At 40.2% G+C, this 24,915-nt stretch overlaps 1 protein-coding gene across 1 annotated transcript in view; it reads left to right on the top strand.

Moving 5' to 3' along the window:
- MFSD2B (major facilitator superfamily domain containing 2B) overlaps window positions 1-24,915 on the top strand; it is a 799,283-nt gene that overhangs the window by 377,825 nt on the left and 396,543 nt on the right. Inside the window, exons 7-8 of the mRNA XM_044062754.1 lie at window positions 4,849-4,939; window positions 5,029-5,150. Coding sequence (XP_043918689.1) covers window positions 4,849-4,939; window positions 5,029-5,150 — 213 coding nt within the window. The remainder of the gene's footprint in view (window positions 1-4,848; window positions 4,940-5,028; window positions 5,151-24,915) is intronic.

Raw genomic sequence — 24,915 nt, 5'->3', positions numbered from 1 at the left:
TTCAAATTATTTTTTTCTGGCACACTTCTTGTAGTTGCTGGTTGTGTTTCTGCTTTTCCTGATGAGATGATCAATTTCAACATGATCAGTTTCAACAATATCAAGATGATCAATTTCAACAATTGGCTTAAGTATTGGTGTTATTCAAAGGGCATCCAATGCCTGTCAGCCTGGGATGACATGCTCGACAAGCCACGATGCTTCGCTAGGGACGGCTTGCACCTATCACCCCTGGGCTTTCGGATATTGGCAAAGGCTCTTGTCACCCCCATAGTGCCTTTCTTAGGCAAGGTTCAAAAGACAAACCCACCTCCATAGGTATCACAAGGGATAAGAAACTAAGAGTAATGCTACTCAACGCCAGAAGTCTAAACCTCAAAATGCATGCACTCGAAACTCTCCTTAGGATGGAGAACATCGATACATGTGCAGTAACAGAAACCTGGTTCAAGGCTCCCGAGAGCACCCCAGCACTACCAGGTTATACCTCATACCATGCTTTTTGGCCCCAAAACTTGGACTGAACCACAAAAGGAGGGGGAGTATCAATATTCGTCAAAGATACCCACACCTCCAGGTTGGTGGCACAGCACGAAGCATTAGAGACTACCCATGTGCAACTAACTGTGGGTAAAACTGCCTTCCAGTTTATAGCCTGCTACAGACCACCCTCCCAAACCCAGGAACCCCACTCGGCCTTCCTGAGAACACTGGAAAATATGAAGGCCTCTCCAAACACCATTATATTGGGCGACTTCAACTACCCAAACATAGTCTGGGAGCATTACTCTAGCTCCAACACCCTAGCCCAAAGGTTCCTGGAATTTATAAACTCAAATGCTATGGAACAACTTGTTACCACTCCCACAAGAGGGGAAAACATACTGGACCTGATCATCACCAACATAGGGACTCTATACTCCAGACTAGAAGTGTATCCCTCACTGGTAAGATCAGACCATAAACTAATCTCACTGGATATTCACATCCCGACTCCACCCCATGCCCAGAAAACCACAGTGAAAAACTTCTCTAAAGCAAATTTCACACTCCTCAAATCCAAGGTGGAATCCTTCAAAGCCCCTGGGCCTGTGGAAAATACGGCCCAGACCACAGAATCCTTTATAAGCCCATTCTATGAACACCTTCAGGAATGCATGGTTCATGCAATCCCAAATAAAACCAAGACCCATTCCTCCAAAGGCAGGCATCCTGTCTGGTGGACCCTAGCCATAAACAAACTATACAATAGAAGGAGGAAGCCACTACATGATAGAGCAAAATCCCAAAAAGGGAAGGCATCTCTGATCAGTATTAGCAAAAAACTACGGGCACTCATAAAATCGTCTAAGGCCAGCTTCGAGAGGAAAATTGCACAGGACACTAAGGATAATCACAAGGCTTTCTTTAGTTATGTTAGGAACCTGGGTGGGAATTCCCAGATATGCTCAGAATTAGTCCCAAATGACAAAAAATACACCGAACCCACAGACATTGCCAACATCCTAGCTGACAGGTTCAGCGGAAATGTCTCCCCCCCCCACCAAAAGGGCAAATATCTATCCCAGCAGAGTGCTGCCCCCCCCCTGACATCTCAGATGCTCAGGTAAGAGCTGCCCTCTCCAAAGCAAAAAACACAGCATCAGTGGGACCAGACGGTGTCCTGGGCTGCGTCCTACATGAACTCCAAGAAGAGCTAAACCCAAACATAAAACTACTGTTCAATCTCAGCCTTACTACAGGATATGTACCCAAAGAGTGGCGTACAGCAACAGTGGTCCCTCTAAACAAAGGTGGTGCCTCAAGGTATCCTGGAATCTATCGCCCCATATGCCTGACTAGCTTAGTCTGCAAAGCTATGGAAAGGATCATCATGGACCTCATAAATAAAGATATTGGGGACCTACAGACACTGGATCCTACCCAGTTCGGCTTTGTTAAGGGCAGATCCTGCCTCTTAAACCTGGTCGATTTCTTTGAAACAGTCACCAAGGCCATTGACAAGGGGAAGGTGGTCCACACAGCCTACCTGGACCTCGCAAAAGCCTTCGATACAATACCCCACTCGGGCATTATAGATAAGCTCACCAGCTTAAATATAAACCCCTGTGTCACTAGATGGGTTGCAAACTGGCTCAAGGACAGAACCCACATGGTTAGAATTGCTGGAGCCATGTCAGACTCCAAACCAGTTACAAGTGGCATCCCACAAGGCTCAGTCCTGGGACCTCTCTTGTTCGGTATATATTTCTCGGAGGTACAGACCAACACGGAAGGACTGTGGCTGACCAAGTTCGCAGATGACTGCAAACTGGGTGCCATAATCGACTCTCCAGCTGACATAAGCATCCTACAAAAGGGCCTCATAGAAACAGACAACTGGTGCCAGAGCCATGGCCTCAAGCTAAACGCCAAAAAGTGTATAGTCATCCCCTTTGGCAAAAACAAAGTGCCCACAAATTACCACATAGGTGGTAATCCATTATGTACGGAAGAAGTAATTAGGGACCCGGGGACCCAAGTTGATAGCAATCTCTCATTTGACAACCACGTGGCCAAAGTGGTTAGAAAAACATTTTATATAGCCCACCTAATCATGAAGGGATTCACATCTAGATCAGGGGAGGTCTCGTGCCTCTTTACTCATCCCTCATCAGGCCCATAATTGAGTACAATGCCCCTTTTGGGATGTACCTTACCAGACACCTGAAGCAACAGGAAAGACCCCAAAAGTACCTCACCAAGAGGATCAAAGGGCTCAAACAGATGACATATGCTGCCCGGTTAAAGAAACTCCAGCTCTACTCAGTGGCATACCGCCTGCTCAGAGGCGATCTGTGCCTGACGTATAAAGCCATGTCCAACCTGGAATTAATGGACAAGCTGCACCTCAGAAAATCCAAATCCCGTCGAGCTACGTGCTCGAGAGACTTGAACCTCAGCACTGAAATAAATAGGACATGCTGGAGGGACAGATTCATAACCCAGAGGCTCCCTTCACTCTGGAAAAAAATCCCAGTCCAGGTTAGGCAGAGTCCCTCATTGACTCTCTTCAAGAGGAATCTTGATGAGTGGATGGGAGATCGTAGGTTTACCCCGGGTATCATTGTTAGACAGAGGCACAGTATACTAACCTCGAAAAAGGGCATAGCAAAATTCATTTAAAATGGGTGGCGAAAGCCAAACACACTCTGGCTAGGCTTATAAATGCCCTAGGGCAGATAGCCTAGTATGAACCTATGAACCTTGCATCTATCCATGCACTACTGGGTTTGGCTGACTTGGATGTCTTTTGTGGATTCTATAGAAATGGCTTTTGCTTCCAGTTTTTGAAGATTCTTAGTGTTGTTTAATACTCACCCATGGGGATGTGATTATCTTTTTTAAATTGTTCATCTCCTCATCAAGTGCTAACCTCTACTGTATCAGGATTGTGCTTTTGAAAGATAACAGCTGTCAAAGTTTGCATCAAGCCATAAGACAGAAAACAAATTACCCATAATACCTGCTGTAGTTTACATGACATATTAGTGCACTGCCTATGCTTCTAAACATTTCTTGTTAATTTTTTTGTGATTCCTTTGAGGCACAGAAATCCTTTGAAGAGTCCTGCAGGGACACGGTTGCCTTGAAACTGAAGCTGGTAATTAGCTGTTCTTATGTAGACGATGAATCCCCCACATCTAATCTGGTGACTTGGCATTTTTTAGTCAAGAGACCTTAAAAACATCACAGATAAGATTAATTTACAGATTAACGTGATTAAACAGCCAAGCAAGCCCTTGATTAAAATATTTAAAATGCCATCTTGTTTCCAGTAGGCTTTATCCCTCCCAGAGGGAGAAATTTGCAGGAAAAATGATTTTGGAAATAGATTCCACCATATATTTAGCTTGAACATTGAGATAAAGTTTGCAATTTTAGGCATTGGTAATCGCCTCTTTAGATTTTTTGAGGAGAGCTATAGAAACTGGTCACTCGTTTACAGGAGCTAGGTCAAGTAAAAGGTTTAAGCCGGGAAGTATAGAAATATTTAAAGAAGAAAGAGTGAAGAAGAAGTGAAAGAGGACGATATAGGAACAGAAGGGAGGGGTGAAGAGTATATTGCTTGGCTTATGGGGTAGAAAGGATAGGTTATAAAATGAATAAGTGCATGAAAGGAAAGCTACTGCAAGCTGCTGTGAGCAAAGTGTAATATAAACATAAGTTACGTGTCTTGAGAAAAGTGTGATGCAGACTAAATGGGGAGCACCCTGGAGGTTTTTAAGTGGACTGTCACACATGTATAATGTAGGGGATAGTGATTTTGCTTTATGGGGTCACACTGTATTTTTGGGGGGGTTAATATAAAATATTTTTAAAAAGAGCTATAACAAATAAACAAATACATAAATCAAAACCTTGTCCTAAGTCCTACCATAGTTTACTTTTTTATTGCTGTTCAGTAGATGCAGATGAGATTTCTGGAAAAAACAGCACAACAGCCTTTAAGCTTTTTCCATTTACTTGATGCTTTTATAATGTAGCATATAATTTGCCTATAATCTTACAATTTTATAATAAAACTGGATTAACATGAGTGAGTTTAATAATCTATTGATATTTTAATGTCACATGACATATGTATATGTTCTTAAGAAGTCATTTTTTTTCACGAAAGAATTTGGATAGCTGTCAATGTATTTGAATCTGAAATTGTTTGCTTTGTTCTGCAGTTTAAGTTTGCAGCCTTCAGATGTTAACCTCTGATACTTTTTTAAATAAATAAATGCATTTCATAGTTTATAGAAATGACATACATTCTAATGATAGAGAGCAACTGATTACATCATTTGATTTGTTTTTCAGAAAGAGCTGTACATAATTGCTGCTGGTGTTATTGGGGGTATCTATTTGGTGTGTACAGTTGTACTTTTTATTGGAGTGAAGGAAATAGATGGTAAGCATTTTGAAAATGTTTTTCCATTAAATGTATTTCAGTTCCTTTATGAATATGTATAAATGAAACATTCATGTTGTGTCCAACAGACCCCTATGCTTTGAAATCAGACAAGGCAGTTCCATTTCTGGAAGGGTTCAAGCATGTGATGAAACATGGACCATGTCTGAAGCTGATTGCAGCTTTCCTCTTCATATCAGCTGCTGTTAATGTAAGTATCTTTGATATTATTCTGAGCTTGCTAGCCTGGACAGATTCCAGTACCTGTGACGCTGAACTTAACATAATTTAGTATAGAAAATATTTGGATTGGTGGGTCACTGTAAATTTTCTAATAAACAAGGTATTTCATAACAATTGCAAATGGTGCTGAATCAATTCTGTCATGTATTAATCCACCTTTTCTGCACTGAAATATATCAGTTTCATCATGTTTATTATTTAACTAGTCTCTTTTAGTAAATACATTATGCAGATTACAGCACAAATCCATTGTGAATGTAAGAAAATCAGACTCTCCATTGCCAGTTTTAGCCTGTGTTAGGTTTACAGATAGGGTTCTGTCTTCACTGAGCCAGTACTTTTAAGTCTAATTATCTTTTTATATGCTCATAATTAGAACATCAAATATATTAAACTGACAAGATGTGTATGCAGCTTACCATAGTACAAATAAACTATATATATATATATATATATATATATATATATATATATATATATATATATATATATGGGTCTACTTCTTTTGACCTAACTTTCATTTGCCTGACACTCATTTGCCTGAGACCAAATGACTGAAATTTCATTTGCCTGACACTTCATTTGCCTGACACTTCATTTGCCTGACAAGTATTATTAGCAAGAAAATGGAATATGTCCCCTTCCCCACTGCAGTGCGACCCTGGAGTTAGAATATATAGTTAGGGGGGGTGTGGGGGACACTTACTTTTCTGTTACTAAGCAATATTACATCAAAAGTTAACAATATCATATGAAATGAAGTGGGGGGCTTCACCTCCCGTTGTGAGGGGCTGTACCCCCACACCCCCCTAACTATATATTCTAACTCCAGGGTCGCACTGCAGTGGGGAAGGGGGCATATTCCATTTTCTTGCTAATAATACCTGTCAGTCAAATGAAGTGTCAGGCAAATGAAGTGTCAGGCAAATGAAATTTCAGTCAAATGGGGTCAGGAAAATGAGTGTCAGGAAAATGAAAGTTAGGTCAAAAGAAGTAGACCCATATATATATATATATATATATATATATATATATATATATATATATATATATATATGGGTCTATATTATAATAGTGAAAATCCCTTTAAGCGAACAACATGTAAACACCGACATGTATTGTGCAAAACGTGAATATGCCGAACGTACTAAACCGCGAAATACAAAAAGTCGAATCCCCATAGTCGGCCAACTCCACCTCCCACTACATACTGCCTACCCAAGTAAAATAAATAAACCACATATGTAGGTTCATAGGTTCATAGGTTCATACTAGGCTATCTGCCCAAGGGCATTTATAAGCCTAGCCCATAGTTATGTGGCTTTCGCCACCCCTTTAGTTTGAATAAAAACTATGCCTATCATTTTGCTGTGCCTCTGTCAAGCAGTGACACTGAAGTAATCCCTGGGGTATATCTGCAATCTCCCATCCATTGGTCAAGATTCCTCTTGAACAAGGCCAGAGAGGTGCTCTGCCTCACATGTACCGGGATTTTGTTCCACAGCATAGGGAGTCTCTGGGTGATGAATCTGTCCCTCCAGCACGTTCTATTTATAACCGTGTCAAGGTTTAAGTCTCCCGCCCTTGTGGTTCTGAGGGATCTAGATTTTTGAGGTGAAGCATATTCATCAAATCTGGGTTTGACATGGCCTTATATGTCAGGCACAGGTCACCTCTGAGCAAGCGGTATGAGACTGAATAGAGCTGGAGTTCTTTCAGTCGGGCAGCATAAGACATATTTTGAGACCCTTTATCCTTTTGGTGAGGAACTTTTGGGGCCTTTCAAGCTGCAGCAGGTGTCTGGTCAGATACATTCCGAACGGGCATTGTACTCAATCATAGGTCTAATGAGTGATGAGTACAGGGGACGATGACCTCCCTTGATCTAGATGTGAATCCCTTCATGATCAGGTGGGCGATATAGAAGGTTTTCCTAACTACTTTAGCAACATGAGTGTCAAACGAAGGCTACTGTCAACCTGGGTCCCCAGATCCCTGATGACTTTTTCTGTGCTCAGTGGATTGCCACCTATATGGTAGCTAGGGGTAACCTTGTTTTTCCCAAAGGGTATGACTATGCATTTTTGGCGTTTAACTTCAGGCCATGGCTCTGGCACCAGTTATCCATTTCTGTGAGGCCCTTCTGGAGGATATCTGTGTCAGATGTGTTTTCGACTATGGCCCAGTTTGCAGTCATCTGCAAACTTTGTCAGCCATAACCCTCCTGTGTTTGCTTGTACTTCAGAAAAGTAGATGCCGAACAAGAGTGGACCCAGGACTGAGCCCTGTGGGACACCACTTGTGACAGGCTTTGAGTCTGACATGGCTCCAGCAACTCTGACCCTGTGGGTTCTGTCACTTAGCCAGTTTGCAACCCATCTTGTGATGTATGGGTTTACATTCAAGCTGATGAGTTTTTCGATGATACCTGAGTGGGGTATTGTGTCGAAGGCCTTTGCCAAGTCGAGGTAGGCTGTATGGACTGCCTTTCCCTCATCAATGGCCTTGGTGACTGTCTCGAAAAAGTCAACCAAGTTTAAGAGGCAGGATCTGCCTTTGACAAAGCCAAACTGGGTTGGATCCAAAGTCTGCAAGTTCCCTATGTCTTTATTTATGAGTTCCATTATGATCCTCTCCATGGCTTTGCAGATAAGGCTTGTCAAGCTAATGGGGCGGTAATTTCCAGGGTCTGTGGAGGCACCGCCCTTATGAAGTGGGACCACAGTCGCGTGCGCCACTCCTTGGAATGCGATCCTGAGGTGAGGCTAAGATTAAACAGCTGTCCTAACTGTGGGTTTAATTCCTCGTTGAGTTCGTGAAGCACACAGCCGGGGACACCATCTGGTCCCATGGATGCTGTGTTTTGCCTTAGTGAGGGCAGTTCTCACCTGGGCGTTGGAGATGTTTGGGGGCTACAATCCTCTGGAATAGATATCTCTCCTTTTGGGGGGGGGAAGTTTGCACTGAACCTGTCAGCCAGTATGTTGGCAATGTGTGTAGGTTCAGTAATTTTCACATCATTTTGAACTAATTCTGAGCATATCTGGGAGTTTCCTCCTAGGTTTCTAACATAGCTAAAGAAGGCCTTATGATTCTCTTTAGAGTCCTTGGCGATTTTTCTCTCAAAATTTGCCTTGGATGATTTTATGAGAGCTCTTAGTTTTTTACTTATAATGATCAAAGGTGTCTTACCTTTCAAGGATTTTGCTCTATCTTGTAGTAGCTTCTTCCTTTTGTTGTAGAGCTTGTTTATGGCTGGGGTCCACCAGACTGGACACTTTCCTTTGGTACAGAGAGTCTTAGTTTTGTTTGGGATTGCCTGATCCATGCAGTCCTGTAGGTGCTGGTAGAAGGCATTTGTAAGTGATTCAGCGGTTTGAGTAATGTTTACCACTGGCTCAGGGGCCTTAAAGGAGACAACACTAGTTTTTAGAAGTGTGAAATCGGCTTTTGAGAAGTTTTTCACTGTGGTCTTTTTTGTTTTAGGTGGGGGCGGGATGAGGACCTCCAGCGAGATTAGTTTATGATCTGATCTCATCAGTGAGGGGTATAGTTCTGGTGTTGAATATTTTGATCCCATGTTCGTGATGATGAGATCAAGTATGTTTTCTCCTCTTGTGGGGATGGTGACTAGTTGTTCCATGGCATTTGAGTTTATGAACTCCAGGAATCTTTGGGTTAGAGTGTTCGGGCTTGAGTAGTGTTCCCAGTCTATATTAGGGTAGTTGAAGTCACCTAGTATGATGGTGTTTGGAGATACAATTATCCCCTCCAATGTTTTCAGGAAGGCCATGTGAGGTTCCTGAGTTTGAGAGGGTGGCCTGTAACATGCTACAAATTGCAGAGCAGTCTTGCCTATGGTTAATTGCACCTGGATGGTCTCCGATGCATCGTGCGTTGCCACCAACCTTGAGGTGTGGGTGTCCTTTATGAATATGGACACCCCCCCTTTCTTGGTGTTGTCCAGATTTTGGGGCCGGAACGCATGATATGAGGTGAAACCTGTTAGTGCTGGGGTGCTCTCAGGAGCCTTGAACCAGGTTTCTGTCACAGCACAGACATCGATGTTCTCCATATTGAGAAGGGCCTCGAGTGCGTGCATCTTGAGATTGAGACTTCTGGCATTGAGCAGCATTACCCTTAGTTTTTTCCTTTTGGTGTTCTAGGGTGGTAGGTTTAGAATTTGAGCCTTGCCTAAAAAGGCACTATGGGGTGGCAAAGCCTTTGCCAATATCCGGAAGCCCAGGGTGACAGGTGCAAGCCGTCCCTTGAAGCAGCGTGGCTTGTCCAGCATGTCATCCCAGGCAGACAGACATTGGATCCCCTTTGAATGACACCAGAATTTAAGCCAATTATTAAAGCTGATCATCTTATCACTGTATTGTGGCATCATTCTAGGTGAAGGTAGGATACTGCTCAAGGTCAGGGTCATACCTGCCTGGGCTACATAATCAGAGAGCTCCTCGATGTCCCTTTTCATGTAGTCCAAGGAGGTATGTCTCAGGTCGTTGACACCAGCGTGGACAATGACTGGGTCGTACTTGTACCTGCTGTTGAGAGACCTGAGTGCTTGCGTTATGTGGCGGATTCTAGCGCCCGACAGGCAGCTTACTGTGACCTTCTCTTTACTCAGTCTGGTGAGCGGGACGTCAGTGTGTCTGACTATGGAATCACCAATGACAAGTGTGTCTGGCATTTTGTTTGGCCTTAAGGGCTGTGACTGTTTGACACTCTGACTGTGTGGTCTATGTGTTGCATGTGTTGGGTCATGAGGTGGTAGTTGTTTGGGTGTCTGCTTTGGTGGCCTCTGCTGTTTTGGTAAATTTTTGATCAGAGCCTCTGAGTATGTCTTTGTGTGAGTATGTGTATGATTTGAAGTTGTGATGGTACCATGTGTGACTGGGTATGTATTGTGTGTGGTTACCTTCTCCTCCTGTCTGGTCTTGCCAGTCCTATGTTGAGAGAGCTCAGCCTCCAGTTTGGCCGTATAGTTGCATCTCTCGAATGTATTTGTGTTTTGTGGGAGAAGGAGAGGATTGTCTGTGTACATGAGGCAATTGTAACATTGCCTCAGTATTCCCAGGTTCACCATTTGAGCTGGAGAGGACACTAGCAACTGATCCCTCGACATACTAGAAGTAGTAGATAAAGAGACTTTCAAAGGACTCCGGGGGAAGTGGGTTTTAGGCTGATGGGGTACTATCTATAATAAGAGTGCTTTATCAAGGTGCAAGTACTGTAGGAGTAAGTGCTAGGCTTTACAGATAGAGAATAGTCTACTTGGGAATCAAGTAGAGATGAACTTTTCAGTTATAGGATATGCTGGTTAGATCAGCAGTACAGCTCGAGGAAGGTAGTTCTAAGGGAAAATTGGAAGAGTGGAATTTAGATGGCCCAAATAGTTTAACCTTGTTTAACCGCCGCTGCTCTTGTGTGCAACAGTGGTAACTCCGCGCTAAATCGCGCTTACGCGCGTTTAGCGTGTTTTAAAGCAGGGGGCTGAAGGGAGCTAGGAATTGGCCCAAAACGACCAATGGACTACTAGTTTCTGGCTGAAACTTCACCAAATCGGACAAAAAGGCCGCTCAGTGCTTCCCACTCCCACTGGTAAGCAAAGAAACTTCCCTCCTTCCTAATAAGGCAATGGATCAGTAACAGGAACTAAAAACAAAGCCCAGGGATCAGCAACTCTGAAACTGGACTACTCTAGTTCAGTAAGGCGGGAAAACAAGAGATTTTTTTTGTTTTATTACAGAGACAAGGAAAAAACAGACAGTAAATGCTATAAATGCTGTAAATCGGCTAGCGCACTTTAGTGTGTAGCCTACAGAAACAATTTGCAACAATTAGTAACTTAAAGTGCAATAAACAGTGTAAAATGCAGAAATCACTTAAAGTAGCAGTAAAACAGGCGAAATGCAGTCGCTAGCTTAAATAACAGTGGGAAAGCCACAAAAATACTTATATCTGGTAGAAAGTCACTCTTTTAGCTCTCTGCTGCTTGGATCACTCTGCAGGCCACCACGAGGATCTGTGCTGAGTTGGTACAAGCTGGAAAACGCGTGTTTAGCGTGTTTTATAGCAGGGGCTGAAAGGAGCTAGGAATTGGCCCAAAACGACCAATGGACTACTAGTTTCTGGCTGAAACTTCACCAAATCGGACAGAAAGGCTGCTCAGTGCTTCCCACTCCCACTGGTAAGCAAAGAAACTTCCCTCCTCCCTAATAAGGCAATGGATCAGTAACAGGAACTAAAAACAAAGCCCAGGGATCAGCAACTCTGAAACTGGACTACTCTAGTTCAGTAAGGCGGGAAAACAAGAGATTTTTTTGTTTTATTACAGATACAAGGAAAAAAACAGACAGTAAATGCTATAAATGCTGTAAATCGGCTAGTGCACTTTAGTGTGTAGCCTACAGAAACAATTTGCAACAATTAGTAACTTAAAGTGCAATAAACAGTGTAAAACGCAGAAATCACTTAAAGTAGCAGTAAAACAGGCGAAATGCAGTCGCTAGCTTAATAACTGTGGGAAAGCCACAAAAAATACTTATATCTGGTAGAAAGTCACTCTTTTAGCTCTCTGCTGCTTGGATCACTCTGCAGGCCACCACGAGGATCTGTGCTGAGTTGGTACAAGCTGGAAAACGTATGTTTAGCGTGTTTTATAGCAGGGGCTGAAAGGAGCTAGAATTGGCCCAAAACGACCAATGGACTACTAGTGTCTGGCTGAAACTTCACCAAATCGTACAGCAAGGCTGCTCAGTGCTTCCCACTCCCACTGGTAAGCAAAGAAACTTCCCTCCTCCCTAATAAGGCAATGGATCAGTAACAGGAACTAAAAACAAAGCCCAGGGATCAGCAACTCTGAAACTGGACTACTCTAGTTCAGTAAGGTGGGAAAACAAGAGATTTTTTTGTTTTATTACAGAGACAAGGAAAAAAACAGACAGTAAATGCTAGAAATGCTGTAAATCGGCTAGCGCACTTTAGTGTGTAGCCTACAGAAACAATTTGCAACAATTAGTAACTTAAAGTGCAATAAACAGTGTAAAATGCAGAAATCACTTAAAGTAGCAGTAAAACAGGCGAAATGCAGTCGCTAGCTTAATAACTGTGGGAAAGCCACAAAAAATACTTATATCTGGTAGAAAGTCACTCTTTTAGCACTCTGCTGCTTGGATCACTCTGCAGGCCACCACGAGGATCTGTGCTGAGTTGGTACAAGCTGGAAAACGCGTATTTAGCGTGTTTTATAGCAGGGGGCTGAAAGGAGCTAGGAATTGGCCCAAAACGACCAATGGACTACTAGTTTCTGGCTGAAACTTCACCAAATCGGACAGAAAGGCTGCTCAGTGCTTCCCACTCACACTGGTAAGCAAAGAAACTTCCCTCCTCCCTAATAAGGCAATGGATCAGTAACAGGAACTAAAAACAAAGCCCAGGGATCAGCAACTCTGAAACTGGACTACTCTAGTTCAGTAAGGCAGGAAAACAAGAGATTTTTTTTTTTGTTTTTGTTTTTTTACAGAGACAAGGAAAAAAACAGACAGTAAATGCTATAAATGCTGTAAATCAGCTAGCGCACTTTAGTGTGTAGCCTACAGAAACAATTTGCAACAATTAGTAACTTAAAGTGCAATAAACAGTGTAAAATGCAGAAATCACTCAAAGTAGCAGTAAAACAGGTGAAATGCAGTCGCTAGCTTAATAACAGTGGGAAAGCCACAAAAAATACTTATATCTGGTAGAAAGTCACTCTTTTAGCTCTCTGCTGCTTGGATCACTCTGCAGGCCACCACGAGGATCTGTGCTGAGTTGCTACAAGCTGGAAAATGCGTGTTTAGCGTGTTTTATAGCAGGGGGCTGAAAGGAGCTAGGAATTGGCCCAAAACGACCAATGGACTACTAGTTTCTGGCTGAAACTTCACCAAATCGGACAAAAAGGCCGCTCAGTGCTTCCCACTCCCACTGGTAAGCAAAGAAACTTCCCTCCCTCCTAATAAGGCAATGGATCAGTAACAGGAACTAAAAACAAAGCCCAGGGATCAGCAACTCTGAAACTGGACTACTCTAGTTCAGTAAGGCGGGAAAACAAGAGATTTTTTTTTTTTTTTTTTTTACAGAGACAAGGAGAAAAACAGACAGTAAATGCTATAAATGTTTTAAATCGGCTAGCGCACTTTAGTGTGTAGCTTACAGAAACAATTTGCAACAATTAGTAACTTAAAGTGCAATAAACAGTGTAAAATGCAGAAATCACTTAAAGTAGCAGTAAAACAGGCGAAATGCAGTCACTAGCTTAATAACAGTGGGAAAGCCACAAAAAAATACTTATATCTGGTAGAAAGTCACTCTTTTAGCTCTCTGCTGCTTGGATCACTCTGCAGGCCACCACGAGGATCTGTGCTGAGTTGGTACAAGCTGGAAAACGCGCGTTTAGCGTGTTTTATAGCAGGGGGCTGAAAGGAGCTAGGAATTGGCCCAAAACGACCAATGGACTACTAGTTTCTGGCTGCAACTCCACCAAATTGGACAAAAAGGCTGCTCAGTGCTTCCCACTCCCACTGGTAAGCAAAGAAACTTCCCTCCTTCCTAATAAGGCAATGGATCAGTAACAGAAACTAAAAACAAAGCCCAGGGATCAGCAACTCTGAAACTGGACTACTCTAGTTCAGTAAGGCAGGAAAACAAGAGATTTTTTTTTTTTTTTTGTTTGTTTTTTTTACAGAGACAAGGAAAAAAAACAGACAGTAAATGCTATAAAAACAATTCACATGCAGTGCAAGCTGGCACACTTGAGTATGTAGCAATATTAGTCCACACACAGTATGAAAAAAATGTAATTAAGTTAAAAGGACTAAAAGCAAGTGGAGAAAGGGTTTATTAGATAGAATGCGGTAAAGAGATGGGACTGGGGGAGTGTCCTAGATCAAATCTACAGTGGGGCGGGCACTGCAAAAGCCACCAAATTTAAACTACATCCAAGAACAGGGAGGGGGTGGGGAAGACAGTTTCAACAGAGCTAGATCTGAGGAATCAGTCCAAGTTATAACAACCACAATAAAATGCAGAAAATATACTTAAATCAGCTTATGTCCAGTTGATGTATGCAGACAAATCTCAGTAGCAAGCAACTCTACTTAAAATGATTACCAGAGATGTAACCAACACAGGTTTTAATGTTATCAGAAAACCCCCAAGCTAATTAACACTTAAAGGAATTTCAGAGCAGTTTAACAACTAGTGCAGAGCTTCAGACACACACACAAGACAGTTTCAACAGAGCTAGATCTGAGGAATCAGTCCAAGTTATAACAACCACAATAAAATGCAGGAAATATACTTAAATCAGCTTATGTCCAGTTGATGTATGCAGACAAATCTCAGTAGCAAGCAACTCTACTTAAAATGATTACCAGAGATGTAACCAACACAGGTTTTAATGTTATCAGAAAACCTCCCAAGCTAATTAACACTTAAAGGAATTTCAGAGCAGTTTAACAACTAGTGCAGAGCTTCAGACACACACACAAGACAGTTTCAACAGAGCTAGATCTGAGGAATCAGTCCAAGTTATAACAACCACAATAAAATGCAGGAAATATACTTAAATCAGCTTATGTCCAGTTGATGTATGCAGACAAATCTCAGTAGCAAGCAACTCTACTTAAAATGATTACCAGAGATGTAACCAACACAGGTTTTAATGTTATCAGAAAACCCCCCAAGCTAATTAACACTTAAAGGAATTTCAGAGCAGTTTAACAACTAGTGCAGAGCTTCAGACACACACACAAGACAGTTTCAACAGAGCTAGATCTGAGGAATCAGTCCAAGTTATAACAACCACAATAAAATGCAGGAAATATACTTAAATCAGCTTATGTCCAGTTGATGTATGCAGACAAATCTCAGTAGCAAGCAACTCTACTTAAAATGATTACCAGAGATGTAACCAACACAGGTTTTAATGTTATCAGAAACCCCCCCCAAGCTAATTAACACTTAAAGGAATTTCAGAGCAGTTTAACAACTAGTGCAGAGCTTCAGACACACACACAAGACAGTTTCAACAGAGCTAGATCTGAGGAATCAGTCCAAGTTATAACAACCACAATAAAATGCAGGAAATATACTTAAATCAGCTTATGTCCAGTTGATGTATGCAGACAAATCTCAGTAGCAAGCAACTCTACTTAAAATGATTACCAGAGATGTAACCAACACAGGTTTTAATGTTATCAGAAACCCCCAAGCTAATTAACACTTAAAGGAATTTCAGAGCAGTTTAACAACTAGTGCAGAGCTTCAGACACACACACAAGACAGTTTCAACAGAGCTAGATCTGAGGAATCAGTCCAAGTTATAACAACCACAATAAAATGCAGGAAATATACTTAAATCAGCTTATGTCCAGTTGATGTATGCAGACAAATCTCAGTAGCAAGCAACTCTACTTAAAATGATTACCAGAGATGTAACCAACACAGGTTTTAATGTTATCAGAAACCACCCAGCTAATTAACACTTAAAGGAATTTCAGAGCAGTTTAACAACTAGTGCAGAGCTTCAGACACACACACAAGACAGTTTCAACAGAGCTAGATCTGAGGAATCAGTCCAAGTTATAACAACCACAATAAAATGCAGGAAATATACTTAAATCAGCTTATGTCCAGTTGATGTATGCAGACAAATCTCAGTAGCAAGCAACTCTACTTAAAATGATTACCAGAGATGTAACCAACACAGGTTTTAATGTTATCAGAAAACCCCACAAGCTAATTAACACTTAAAGGAATTTCAGAGCAGTTTAACAACTAGTGCAGAGCTTCAGACACACACACAAGACAGTTTCAACAGAGCTAGATCTGAGGAATCAGTCCAAGTTATAACAACCACAATAAAATGCAGGAAATATACTTAAATCAGCTTATGTCCAGTTGATGTATGCAGACAAATCTCAGTAGCAAGCAACTCTACTTAAAATGATTACCAGAGATGTAACCAACACAGGTTTTAATGTTATCAGAAACCCCCAAGCTAATTAACACTTAAAGGAATTTCAGAGCAGTTTAACAACTAGTGCAGAGCTTCAGACACACACACAAGACAGTTTCAACAGAGCTAGATCTGAGGAATCAGTCCAAGTTATAACAACCACAATAAAATGCAGGAAATATACTTAAATCAGCTTATGTCCAGTTGATGTATGCAGACAAATCTCAGTAGCAAGCAACTCTACTTAAAATGATTACCAGAGATGTAACCAACACAGGTTTTAATGTTATCAGAAAACCCCCCAAGCTAATTAACACTTAAAGGAATTTCAGAGCAGTTTAACAACTAGTGCAGAGCTTCAGACACACACACAAGACAGTTTCAACAGAGCTAGATCTGAGGAATCAGTCCAAGTTATAACAACCACAATAAAATGCAGGAAATATACTTAAATCAGCTTATGTCCAGTTGATGTATGCAGACAAATCTCAGTAGCAAGCAACTCTACTTAAAATGATTACCAGAGATGTAACCAACACAGGTTTTAATGTTATCAGAAACCCCCCCCAAGCTAATTAACACTTAAAGGAATTTCAGAGCAGTTTAACAACTAGTGCAGAGCTTCAGACACACACACAAGACAGTTTCAACAGAGCTAGATCTGAGGAATCAGTCCAAGTTATAACAACCACAATAAAATGCAGGAAATATACTTAAATCAGCTTATGTCCAGTTGATGTATGCAGACAAATCTCAGTAGCAAGCAACTCTACTTAAAATGATTACCAGAGATGTAACCAACACAGGTTTTAATGTTATCAGAAACCCCCAAGCTAATTAACACTTAAAGGAATTTCAGAGCAGTTTAACAACTAGTGCAGAGCTTCAGACACACACACAAGACAGTTTCAACAGAGCTAGATCTGAGGAATCAGTCCAAGTTATAACAACCACAATAAAATGCAGGAAATATACTTAAATCAGCTTATGTCCAGTTGATGTATGCAGACAAATCTCAGTAGCAAGCAACTCTACTTAAAATGATTACCAGAGATGTAACCAACACAGGTTTTAATGTTATCAGAAACCCCCCAAGCTAATTAACACTTAAAGGAATTTCAGAGCAGTTTAACAACTAGTGCAGAGCTTCAGACACACACACAAGACAGTTTCAACAGAGCTAGATCTGAGGAATCAGTCCAAGTTATAACAACCACAATAAAATGCAGGAAATATACTTAAATCAGCTTATGTCCAGTTGATGTATGCAGACAAATCTCAGTAGCAAGCAACTCTACTTAAAATGATTACCAGAGATGTAACCAACACAGGTTTTAATGTTATCAGAAACCCCCAAGCTAATTAACACTTAAAGGAATTTCAGAGCAGTTTAACAACTAGTGCAGAGCTTCAGACACACACACAAGACAGTTTCAACAGAGCTAGATCTGAGGAATCAGTCCAAGTTATAACAACCACAATAAAATGCAGGAAATATACTTAAATCAGCTTATGTCCAGTTGATGTATGCAGACAAATCTCAGTAGCAAGCAACTCTACTTAAAATGATTACCAGAGATGTAACCAACACAGGTTTTAATGTTATCAGAAACCACCCAAGCTAATTAACACTTAAAGGAATTTCAGAGCAGTTTAACAACTAGTGCAGAGCTTCAGACACACACACAAGACAGTTTCAACAGAGCTAGATCTGAGGAATCAGTCCAAGTTATAACAACCACAATAAAATGCAGGAAATATACTTAAATCAGCTTATGTCCAGTTGATGTATGCAGACAAATCTCAGTAGCAAGCAACTCTACTTAAAATGATTACCAGAGATGTAACCAACACAGGTTTTAATGTTATCAGAAACCGCCCAAGCTAATTAACACTTAAAGGAATTTCAGAGCAGTTTAACAACTAGTGCAGAGCTTCAGACACACACACACAAGACAGTTTCAACAGAGCTAGATCTGAGGAATCAGTCCAAGTTATAACAACCACAATAAAATGCAGGAAATATACTTAAATCAGCTTATGTCCAGTTGATGTATGCAGACAAATCTCAGTAGCAAGCAACTCTACTTAAAATGATTACCAGAGATGTAACCAACACAGGTTTTAATGTTATCAGAAACCGCCCAAGCTAATTAACACTTAAAGGAATTTCAGAGCAGTTTAACAACTAGTGCAGAGCTTCAGACACACACACACAAGACAGTTTCAACAGAGCTAGATCTGAGGAATCAGTCCAAGTTATAACAACCACAATAAAATGCAGGAAATATACTTAAATCAGCTTATGTCCAGTTGATGTATGCAGACAAATCTCAGTAGCAAGCAACTCTACTTAAAATGATTACCAGAGATGTAACCAACACAGGTTTTAATGTTATCAGAAACCGCCCAAGCTAATTAACACTTAAAGGAATTTCAGAGCAGTTTAACAACTAGTGCAGAGCTTCAGACACACACACAAGACAGTTTCAACAGAGCTAGATCTGAGGAATCAGTCCAAGTTATAACAACCACAATAAAATGCAGGAAATATACTTAAATCAGCTTATGTCCAGTTGATGTATGCAGACAAATCTCAGTAGCAAGCAACTCTACTTAAAATGATTACCAGAGATGTAACCAACACAGGTTTTAATGTTATCAGAAACCGCCAAGCTAATTAACACTTAAAGGAATTTCAGAGCAGTTTAACAACTAGTGCAGAGCTTCAGACACACACACAAGACAGTTTCAACAGAGCTAGATCTGAGGAATCAGTCCAAGTTATAACAACCACAATAAAATGCAGGAAATATACTTAAATCAGCTTATGTCCAGTTGATGTATGCAGACAAATCTCAGTAGCAAGCAACTCTACTTAAAATGATTACCAGAGATGTAACCAACACAGGTTTTAATGTTATCAGAAACCCCCAAGCTAATTAACACTTAAAGGAATTTCAGAGCAGTTTAACAACTAGTGCAGAGCTTCAGACACACACACAAGACAGTTTCAACAGAGCTAGATCTGAGGAATCAGTCCAAGTTATAACAACCACAATAAAATGCAGGAAATATACTTAAATCAGCTTATGTCCAGTTGATGTATGCAGACAAATCTCAGTAGCAAGCAACTCTACTTAAAATGATTACCAGAGATGTAACCAACACAGGTTTTAATGTTATCAGAAACCCCCAAGCTAATTAACACTTAAAGGAATTTCAGAGCAGTTTAACAACTAGTGCAGAGCTTCAGACACACACACAAGACAGTTTCAACAGAGCTAGATCTGAAGAATCAGTCCAAGTTATAACAACCACAATAAAATGCAGGAAATATACTTAAATCAGCTTATGTCCAGTTGATGTATGCAGACAAATCTCAGTAGCAAGCAACTCTACTTAAAATGATTACCAGAGATGTAACCAACACAGGTTTTAATGTTATCAGAAACCCCCCCAAGCTAATTAACACTTAAAGGAATTTCAGAGCAGTTTAACAACTAGTGCAGAGCTTCAGACACACACACAAGACAGTTTCAACAGAGCTAGATCTGAGGAATCAGTCCAAGTTATAACAACCACAATAAAATGCAGGAAATATACTTAAATCAGCTTATGTCCAGTTGATGTATGCAGACAAATCTCAGTAGCAAGCAACTCTACTTAAACTGATTACCAGAGATGTAACCAACACAGGTTTTAATGTTATCAGAACCCCCCCCCCCAGCTAATTAACACTTAAAGGAATTTCAGAGCAGTTTAACAACTAGTGCAGAGCTTCAGACACACACACAAGACAGTTTCAACAGAGCTAGATCTGAGGAATCAGTCCAAGTTATAACAACCACAATAAAATGCAGGAAATATACTTAAATCATCTTATGTCCAGTTGATGTATGCAGACAAATCTCAGTAGCAAGCAACTCTACTTAAAATGATTACCAGAGATGTAACCAACACAGGTTTTAATGTTATCAGAAACCCCCCCAAGCTAATTAACACTTAAAGGAATTTCAGAGCAGTTTAACAACTAGTGCAGAGCTTCAGACACACACACAAGACAGTTTCAACAGAGCTAGATCTGAGGAATCAGTCCAAGTTATACCAACCACAATAAAATGCAGGAAATATACTTAAATCAGCTTATGTCCAGTTGATGTATGCAGACAAATCTCAGTATCAAGCAACTCTACTTAACCAATACCCTACTTCTAACCCTAAAGTAAAGCACCAAAACCCTATGTCTAACCCTTCACTATACCTTACATACATTACTATCTATGCACTTACCTTAACCCACACCCTAACCATAAGTTCCATAACTATCGCACACTTACCTTACGGAGCTGTACTGCAGACGGGCCAACCATGACACTTTGACTTTTTGAACTTTGCGGTTTCGTACGTTCAACATATTTGCGATTCGCACAATACGTGTTGGTGTTTTAGCGTTCGCGTAAAAGGATTTTTGCTATTATAATATAGACCCTATATATATATATATATATATATATCTATATATATATATATATATATATATATATATATATATATATATATATATTGTGTGTGTGTGTGTGTGTGTGTGTATATACATATATATATATATATATATATATATATATATATATATATATATATATATATATTCAGTCCACAATGAATCCATCTCATATTTTTAAGAACAAGCATAAATTTCCCCCATTTCTCTATGGCCTGAATTGGAAAATTTCCAAAGCACATCCTTCCTGGTGTATTTCTTAAAACCCATGTTTGGTATGTTTTAATAGGATAAGAGTATTATAGTTTGTTTGTGTCTTTCGGCTTTTCCCGGTTAGGGGTCGCCATAGCGGAACTTCAGTCCACTAATGATTGGTAGTTGATTTTTACGTGCCGAGTTACCAGCCCTGACGCACAACCTTCAACGAAGGTACGCCCATTCACGCATGTCTCCACACAGAAAACGCTCTAGCTGAGAATTGAACCGGATAACGTCTTACTGTGAGGTATCATACAAAATACAAGCCAATTGAGTCAAAAAAACATTGATGCTGTGCCAGTACCTACCCTTATGCTATACCTGCTTTATCAAGAAAGGCAAAGCAGGCCAGTCTCAAAGTAAATTTGTGGATACCAATCTAATGATTCTGGCTACAGCTGTCACTTTAAATTGCCAGAGAAGTTTGATGTAGAGTTAGGGTAGAGTAGGCACTGGGTAAAAAATTTGTATTTCTGACATATTTTATTCATGTGCTGGTAGAGATTTATTTCCCTAGTTTTAGTAATAGTGGAGATCTTTCATCTGCAAAGGTACAAGAGATCAAAGAGGATAGGAGTCCCTAAAGAAATGTAACAGAAGACAGAGATCACCCCAAAACAGCCTATAAGAAAGTGAGTAAAGAAATAACATTTCAAGCCATGCATGTGTTAATGTCATAAATAAATAACATTAAGAATTTACCTTTTATGCCTTCAGTCAGGAACAACACTTCAGGATGTGCAAACAGAAATTTTATTCTTACAGTGCTGGGAGACAATCTTCATAGCAGATGGTAAATCAGTCTCACTTTACATAGAAAAACTGTATTTTTAAACAGTTTTCTTATCAAACTTTTTGTGCAGCTTTCTTACATTGCAATGACTCTGACTAATAGAAAACTTTGCAAATGCCTTATCCCTTGTGATTTTTGCGTTGGACTTCACATAAACACCTTCCTATACATGACCCACCTACTTTCAAGGAGTCTTGTTTCTGACCTTGGAAGTTTCAAATCTTCCATAGCAACAATACACTCCTAGCCTGGAGGAGTCAGTCTAACAAATTCCTTTTACAATAGCTAACATGCCTCAACTTCATACACTTACTTTTTCCTTGTTACATATCAAAAAAATGCAATTGAGACACAGCAATAACTTTTGCTTATGAAGCTGTATTTTGCCCAGCCCTGCATACAAATTATATTTGCTTTTTAAAAATCATATTATAGCATCATTAATGAAACTGAAATTGATATACATTTTAATAAGCTAATCTTGTTCCATAACAATTTCCCCCTTTGACACTATCAGTGTTATACCACACATGTAATTATATTTTTATTTTTCTTAACTTGATAAAATATGCTTCTGCGTCATAATAATCATCTTCTGTTATAATAGAACTGTCATTGATTGGTACATGCAGTGGCATTTCATGTGCAGGTGAGGTTAAACATCTTGTAATCACAGCCTTTAGAATAGAAAATACCAAAATGATCACAAATATAATAATAAGTACAATGACAATACCCTAGAATATGCTAGTACCCAGGTTACCAAAAATACTGCCCAAGCATCCAAAAAGTGTCCATTGTTTTGATGTGCTGTCCAACTCTTTGGGCCTTTGCTCCATGAAATTTGCCAGTTTTTCATGTTTATCATGATAGTCACTAATATATGAACAGCAATGACTCCCTGTGAGGGCACATGACCCTCCTTTTGCAGCAAGCATTATATCAAGTGCCATTCGATTCTGTAACACCACAGTTTGTATTTCAGTCATTTTTCAATTTGCCATCCTGATGTGATGTGAAGTTTCATTGTCCACCTCATGTAGAATTTCAGCAAGCATGGTGATTTCAAGTATTGTCCTTTGCACGCCATACCCAGGATTAAAAATTAAAAATACTTGCTCTGCCCAGTAGATTGCTCACTTATTTCTCAGTCTACCTGCTGGTGAGTGTTCGAAATGTTGAATAGCATGAGTAATATAGCCTACAAAGCAACATCCAGACCAGTTTGTATGCAACCAGGTGTAGGCATGATCACCACAGATGTAGTAACAGTCACTTATGCCCATGCCATGCCCCCAGTCATAGCTTTTTAAGTGCAAAGTGTCTAACACACTTTCATGCCTGGTGTCATTACATTTTCTTTTTCCTACTGGTACAGTCCCATTTCTGGCATAACATGTGTCTCCATGATGTGTAGTCACAAGTTGAAGAGACACAACCTTTAAAAAATCAATTACATTACACCAGGTTAAGCTAATGTCATTAAGGTCCTTTCCAAATGATACCTGTGATACAGGGATCGGAATCATAGGAATCCCTGCCTTAGAATGGTGAGGTATATGCGAACATATCCAGCAGTTTATTTTGTTTAGATTTTTGGCGTATTGCCAAAGGACCAGCAAGAAACTGTTTTCTCTTGACTAGTTTATAGAGAAACAGCAGCAGAAACAAAGCAAAGGTACCTGTTGTCACTGGATTCATCATGGACTGCTACTGAAGTTGACCTCCTCACTGGGAAGATGATTTATCTGTTGCACCTTGATCTACCTCTGTTGGCTGTGATGATTCCTCTGGGGTTCCCACATGGTAGGTCTTCTTGCAATGAGATGAATGGATCCAAGTTGGTAGTCCTGCACAGCGAAGTGCAGTCAAGGTTGTTAGCAGGATCTGAAAAGGACCACTGCACTTCAGACTGAGGCTGTTTTTCCTTTGGAAAATTTTCACGTAAACCCAATCACCCAGTTGTAGTTGATGACAGGGCTGGTCAGAAGGGTTTGGTAATGTTGCTTTTACTGTTCGATGACATCACTGCAAAACATTAAGGAGTTCCCTGCAGTAAGAAATCATAGCATCATCTGACAAAGTTAAATCGGCATTTCCCACTGGAGGGGTAGGTGGAAGGGCCATGGGTCTCCCCATTAATATTTCACATGGACTCAACTTCTTGGTGGCATTCAGTGAGGCCCTCATACTCATTAATGCTAAGGGAAGGGCTTTGGGCCACTTTAAGTGGGTTTCAGCACAAATCTTTGAAATTTTATTTTTAAGGGTCCTGTTTGCCCTTTCCACTAATCCAGATGATTGTGAATGGTTGAGGCAGTGAAGACTCAACTTAGTATTAAAAAATTTACATAAGCTCTTAAGCAATGCATTATTAAAATGTGTACAGTACATGGTATACCGAATCTCGGTATAGTTATACAGAAACTTTTTGATAACTGTGACTGTATCAGCTTTGTGACATGCCTAAGCTTCCGCCCATGCTGAGAACATACATACCACCAACAAAATAAATAGTAAATTATCAGTCTTAGGCATTTCAATGAAGTCCAGCAGTACATTAACAAAAGATCCCTAGGGTGGAGGTAAACATGCAGTTTATCTGTTGGTATGTTTACTTACATCATACTCTAAACATATACTACAATTCTGTACATATGGAAGTATCAAAAAGGAGACATGAGGGGCATACCAACTTTGGGTAATTTGATTAAATAAAGCTGTCTTACTTGTATGGGCCAGTAGATGATATGCCCTTACTAGGTAAGGTAGCAAAGAGTCAGGCGCCACCAGTCAGCCATGCAGATGTTGCCATATGCCATCAGAGGATGTTTTTTACATCCATCCTTGAGCCAACTCAGAACTTCTCCCTGTGATGCTTCAGCTTGAAAGGATGACGACTTTTCAAAATCAAACACATCATTACTGTTGTAGTTTGTTAACGTTAACAAACACAGATTTTTGCAACAATCTACTACTGCTTGTTTAGCAGCTTGGTATGTTAAATTTTTACTCTTTGTTATAACATCCTTGCCCTTTTGATGGGGTCAACATTTGATTACAGACAGCCTCTTAGGTAGCAAAAGTACATCTAACAATGATTTTATGTATCCTGAATTTTTAATTTGATTTCCTGAAGAGGTCAAAAACACTCTCTCTTTCCAAAGTTGCCC

The sequence above is a fragment of the Protopterus annectens genome, chromosome 2.part1, assembly GCF_019279795.1.
Source record: "Protopterus annectens isolate FY-2018-M chromosome 2.part1, PAN1.0, whole genome shotgun sequence".
NCBI classification, from domain to species: domain Eukaryota; kingdom Metazoa; phylum Chordata; order Ceratodontiformes; family Protopteridae; genus Protopterus; species Protopterus annectens.
The sequence above is the reverse complement of the archived record's forward strand: the minus strand, read 5'-3'. Positions and strand labels throughout refer to the sequence as shown.